We start from the raw sequence: 6,317 nt of genomic DNA, 5'->3' as shown, positions 1-6,317 counted from the left end.
AAAATATTTACATGTCTATATTTATATTAATTTAGTCTATATTATAAATAAATATATTTAATATATAAAAATAAACTTTTTCTGAAATATATACGTGTGTGTGTGTGTGTGTGTGTTTATATATGCATAATAAATATACACAGTACATACATATATATTATGTAAACAAAAACTTTTATTTTGGATGTGATTAATCGCGATTAATCGTTGAACAGCACTACTTTAAACACAATGATTTGGAATGTACTTTAGATATAAGGTCTGTTGGCGATACGGATCGGTTAGGCTGTGAAGCAGGACAGGGTCAGATATTGATAATAAGCTCAAAGCTCAGATGAAGCTCTGCGCTGGTCTTCCTCTGCTCTCTATAGTGCTCAGTTCACTACAAACCACAGAGAAAACACACACAACCGGCTCGTTTGCTCAAAGTGTGTTTGTCTAATCAGAAATTCTGGCTTCCATTTAAACCGTTTTCTAAACCTGTTTTACTCACTACAGAAGTTATTGTAAAAAAAAAAAAAAAAAGATGCATATTTTAAAAAGACATCACAATAAACATTTAGGTCTTTAGAAGTTGTCTATTTTTAGTAAGTAAACAGTGACTAATAAAATGAGTGAAAGTTCAGTGAAAGTTCTACTTTCATATTATACCTAATTGAACTTTTGTTTATGGCGAAATTAAGTTTAAAAAGCCCCCCCAAAAATGTATATTGATATCGCTAGGGATAGTTCACCCAAAAATGTAAATTCTGTCATCACTTACTCACCCTCAAGTAGTTCCAAACCTGTATGAATTAGTTTTTTCTGCTGAACACAGAGGAAGATATTTTGAAGAAAGTTTGTAACCAGGCTGTTTTGGGGCACCATTGACTTCCATAGTAGGAAAAAAAATACTATGGAAGTCAATGGTGCCCCAGAACTGCTCTGTTTCCCACATTCTTCAGAATATCTTCCTTTGTGTTCGGCAGAACAAAGTCATTCATACAGGTTTGGAACTACTTGAGGGTGAGTAAGTGTTTTTTAAGTTGGTCTAAAGTATTGTGAGAAAGACACATTACCAAAGCAATGACACTGAGAGAAAACGGCGAGAAAATACTGCTATTAAACACTTGACACTGGATAATGAATCCATAATCAGCAGGCTGAGCTGAGTAATAATACACAGACTGATGGAATCATGTGAAGCGCTCAGATCAGTGTGCTCTGCTGGGATTCTGCTGCTAGAGTCTCCTTTGCTTCATAAAACTGCATTTAAGAGTTTATTTCTCTATAGTCATTAGACCAGCTTCTCCATGTGTGTTCTGCAAATGGACATCCAGAGCCTCATACAGCTTGAGAGCAGTGATGATTGGCTGCTATCCATCTTGAAGGCGGGATCTGGAGAGTAAGGCTCCGCCTCCCCTGCCCTGCCCCAACAAAGGCATCACTAGCAATTAGCTTGCGCTGTCACCGGAGATTACGGCCTATTAGTCCAGAAAACAGATGGACGGGAGTAACCCTTGCTTTCCATTGGCTGTCTAAAGTCTGTCCACCTTTCCCTCCTCACATGTGCTGACTTCCTGAAGACCGCTCCTCTCATGTAGGTCACGTCTCCTGCACTGTTGCCCTAAAGAACTAATTCTACCTGATTTAACGAAGTTGGTAATCAGTGATGTTATATAATATTTTTTTCTTGAATAAATGCAGTTCATGTAGTTTTACATTTTGGTAAAAAAGTGACTTGCACATGTTTCCATAAAGAGATATTTCTACCTGAATTAACCTTTTTTTGGTATAAATTAACATATTTAGGGCGATTCAGTGATGTTAAATAATAAGCAGGTCCTTTAGATGTAGTGTGAGGATGAACCCGATCTGCACTGAACACTGTGTAACTGTGCAATTAATCATTACGTAGCACTTTACAAAAAGGTTTAATTATTTACAATACTTCTACAGAATCTCAGTTAATGTTAATTGCAACATTTACTAATACATTATTAAAATCAAAAGTCCTTTGTTACCATTTTAAAGTGAACTATAGCATGAACAAACACTTCACAATTAAATTTTCGTATCTAACATTAACAAATATTATGAACAAATGCTGTAAAAACATATGGCTCACCACTAGTTCAGGTTACTAACAAGACAGAAATAATAATAATTACTCAATCAACCTAAATGCACTAATTTATACCAACAAAGAGTCATTTTATGGGTTAGAAACAGGTCACCACTTTATACAGTCTGCAAAGAGCAAAAAATAATCAAAATATTGTTATTTTAGTGACCACACACACACACACACACACACACACACTCTTGTACACACTGATGGAGCTGAACTGTTAATATGAATGCATTGCAGTTACTGAATTTAAAGGCATTTTTGTCTCCTTGATATGTCTTGAGCCTGTGTTGCAGCAGCGCTGATCGCTCTGGTTCTGTGTGAATGCTGCTGCAGCGCAGTGATTATGGAAACGCTGGTCCTCGCGGCCGCCGTATCACACCACCCTCAGCAGATGCGGCTCCGCTCAGCCCTCCCTCCCTCCATCCCATAATCCACCGCTCTCCGTCTACCCTTGACTACATGATACACAGTCTTAGCTTACAGCTCTCTCTCTCACACACACACACACACACACACACACACACTGGCTGAGAGATACACAACACATTAAAAATCAAACACACACATTCTCAACCAGCAGCTATATCAGTTAACATCGCTGAGCCAAGCTCAACACAAAACTCAACTCTGCAGAGTAACACATGCAGCTTTGTTCTTCTCAGTGTAACCTCAGGTCCATCCATTCATATTAAACCACATTTTCTAATATCTGCTTGAATAAAGCCCTGCTGCTCTGGAGAAATGCATGATAAACTCACACGGTGCACATCATTACCAGCGTGAGAGTAATCCAAACAACTAGCGCTCACACATGACCTACCCAACTAACCCAGCTGGCATGAGCCGCACAAGATGCGCTCTTTACTCAGCACATTATTCTGCTCACTAAGCGACATTTCAATGGTCCATACAATCATAAAAATCAATCTTCCCCATTCAGCGAGATGGGCTGTGGTTAGACACACATGACTGCTGCCAAAACAGGATCTCGGTGATGTTCCTGTAAACGGCCAGCTCTCGGTGCCCAGCTGTAAAGCAGAAGTGCTGGAGACCATTGAGCAACAGACTGAGAAATTCCCAAGACTTACTTTCACTCGTCTTGTGATTCAAGATAAATCTTTCTGCATTTCTTTCAGTAAGGGCTGAGCATTTTTTATGAGATTTAGATTTTGAATTAATGATCACATCTAAATTAACAGGTTTTATTCGAGTCAAAAATATGTTGAAGAATGTTGGTATCAAACAGATCCTGGTAGCCATTAACTTTCATATACTTTGGAAATTAATGGCTATCGTCAAATGTCTGGTTACCAACATTCTTCAACATATCTTCTTTTGTGTTCAGCAGAATAAAGAATCTCATACTCAGTTTTAACTCAACTCACACAGGACCACATCACCTACAGCTCAACCTGGCAAAGACGGAGCTTCTTGTCTTCCCTGCCACTCCGACTCTACAGCATGACTTCACGATTCAGTTCGGCTCATCAATGATTACCCCATCAACTTCGGTCAGAAATCTTGGTGTAATCTTTGATGACCAGCTGACCTTCAAAGAGCACATTGCAAAGACTGCTCGATCCTGCAGGTTTGCACTACACAACATCAGAAAGATCAGGCCCTTTCTGACAGAGCATGCTGCACAACATCTTGTCCAGGCCCTTGTCGTTTCCAGGCTGGACTACTGCAATGCTCTTCTGGCTGGTCTGCCATGAAACACAATCAAACCTCTACAAATGATTCAGAATGCAGCGGCACGACTGATCTTCAACGAGCCCAGAAGAGCGCATGCTACACCTCTCTTCATCTCCTTGCACTGGCTACCAGTGGCAGCTCGCATCAAGTTCAAGACACTGATGCTTGCATACAGATCTACCACAGGCTCAGCACCCTCCTACTTCCACTCACTATTACGAACCTACATCCCCTCCAGAAGTCTGAGATCTGCTAGTGAGCGACGCCTCGTGGTACCATCACAGAGAGGCTCAAAATCACTCTCCAGAACATTCTCGTTCATCATTCCTGGCTGGTGGAATAATCTTCCCACCCCTATCCGGAACGCCGGATCCCTGGCAATCTTCAAGCAACAACTGAAAACTCATCTCTTTCGGCAATACTTGACTCCATCCTAAACTCAAAAAAAAAAAAAACTTAAACTTTCCCTCTATCTTTCTCTCCGCTTACTAGCTTGTACTTATTTGAACAATGACTGAGACTTGGTGTTACGAGCACTTCCTCTGTCTGATTGCCTCTTCAAGATGAATCGCTTCATGTATTCCCCAATTGTAAGTCGCTTTGGATAAAAGCGTCTGCCAAATGACTAAATGTAAATGTCATACAGCTCTGTAACAACTCGATGGAGTGTAAACGATGACAGAATTCTCACTTTTGAGCTTTAATGGTAACAATTTTTTACATTAAGTGCAGTGTGTCACATAGTAACCCTAAATCTTTAAATTATAGAGGACGGTCTGAAAGATTAGGTTCACCTCTGTCTATCATCACACTGGACTCAATGCATTATTCATACGCGGCACATGGCAGCCGGGCGGCTCGGGTTTGACTTGGCGAGCTGTGGGTGTCTTAGTGCAGCACACGGCTATGAAAAATGCATGAGGTGAAGGTTACACTGTACCAAAAAACAAATCAAACACTTAAGTTTAATTGCTGCCTTGAGTTTTGAGTAAAATCAAAAGGCGCAAGCATGCATGTTTGAACTGAAACTCATAAAATAGAGAAATGATGTGCTAGAGCATGTCATCGAGCGGTTTCTTTGAGTAAAATAAACACTTTGAACTGTTACCCTGGCTGCAGAACCAGTCGTACCCTAAGCAGTGCGCTACCCGCTCAGCTGGGTGGAGTGAGGCGCGGTGACGCTTCAGCACCCCGTCGCTGGACAGCTCCACCAATCAGGCGCGCCGCTCTCGCCGTGACGTCAACGGCCTCTGCTTAGTAGCCTACAATGAAGCACGACACCGGCAAACCAGCCGTTTAACACCACGTCCCATAACATGCTCCAACATAAGACAAGTTACACGACTATAAGTGTCCCGCGTCGCTGTTCCACATCATGCACACTCACAGAAACACACTCTCACGCAGCGACGCGTCGCTCGAGCTCTTAAGCGTCTCGTGCCGCATAACGCAAAAACACCACCATCAGCAACAGCACCATCAGCAACAGCACCATCAGCAACAGCACCATCAGCAAAACGCCCCTGAGGCGAGTGTTAACAGAGCAGCTGATACAGATGAGATAGCGCAGAGAATGCCTCTCTCAGACGATGTTAATTCGTGAGCATCTAATGATGTCCGTCTCTGTGTTTCGAGCGAGCATGAGGACACTCACCTAGCACAACCCAGACAGAGCCCGCGACTAACGCGAAGGCGAGCATGTCTCGTTCATGGGGAGCGATGCCGCAGCGCTCATCTGTGCCGCGTGGAGCCGAGCTGAGACGCGCTGCCGCCGGCCGCAGGAAGAGAGAGTGAGGATCACCTCCTGTCTCCTCCCTCACCGGGATGATGAGGAGGAGGAGGAGGAGGAGGAGGAAGCACCTATGAGGCTGCAGATGCTGCGGGCTGATTCCTCACGTCATGTGTGCACACAGCGGTTTACAAAAGCAGGAGTGGTTTCTCCTCATTTGATTACTATAAGATCGTCACATTTATGACTTAAATCACATCTTTAGTTTTACCTGAATTTTCATAGACTTAATCTACCAGAAACGTGAGATGTTTATTTATTTTTTGAGTTGTTTTTTTTTTAATCTCGTGACGCGCAGTCTATCTTTTGCTCCATCACCAATTCCCAGAGGAATAGCGCATCACGTGACTCTCAAGCTCCTCCTCCCCTGTTTAACCTTGAGTCGCTCTCCTTCTCCACATCCATCCAGAGCGGATCACGTGATATGTTAAACGTGCATTTCATTCATGTTGGGATGCTTCATCACATAACAGTGCTGCTGCTGAGATGCTTCTTCCTCACACCAGACTCTGGGAGAGGATAGGTTTGTCTGGAGAGAAGGACAGGCTGGACAGTGACGCAGCTGCTGTGGATTTGTCACTCAATCCAATGTGACCGAGCTGTCAGAGCAGATGGCCCAGTGGAGATTTACTCAAGCTGCTCTCTCTCTGCTTCACACTGACACTTAAACGCTGTGTGTCTGGATCAACTAGTGCAATTCCAATTCAGGCCTTTTCTGAG

At 42.7% G+C, this 6,317-nt stretch overlaps 1 protein-coding gene across 1 annotated transcript in view; it reads right to left on the bottom strand.

Annotated features, from left to right (window-relative positions):
- Positions 1-5,713, bottom strand: part of LOC306862033 (long-chain-fatty-acid--CoA ligase 6-like) — a 28,694-nt gene extending 22,981 nt beyond the window's left edge. The window contains exon 1 of the mRNA XM_079404620.1: positions 5,463-5,713. Coding sequence (XP_079260746.1) covers positions 5,463-5,508 — 46 coding nt within the window. The 5' untranslated portion in view covers positions 5,509-5,713. The remainder of the gene's footprint in view (positions 1-5,462) is intronic.
- Positions 5,714-6,317: the final 604 nt, after the last annotated feature.

This window comes from Barbus barbus, assembly GCF_936440315.1.
Source record: "Barbus barbus genome assembly, chromosome: 43".
Lineage (NCBI taxonomy): Eukaryota > Metazoa > Chordata > Actinopteri > Cypriniformes > Cyprinidae > Barbus > Barbus barbus.
The sequence above is the reverse complement of the archived record's forward strand: the minus strand, read 5'-3'. Positions and strand labels throughout refer to the sequence as shown.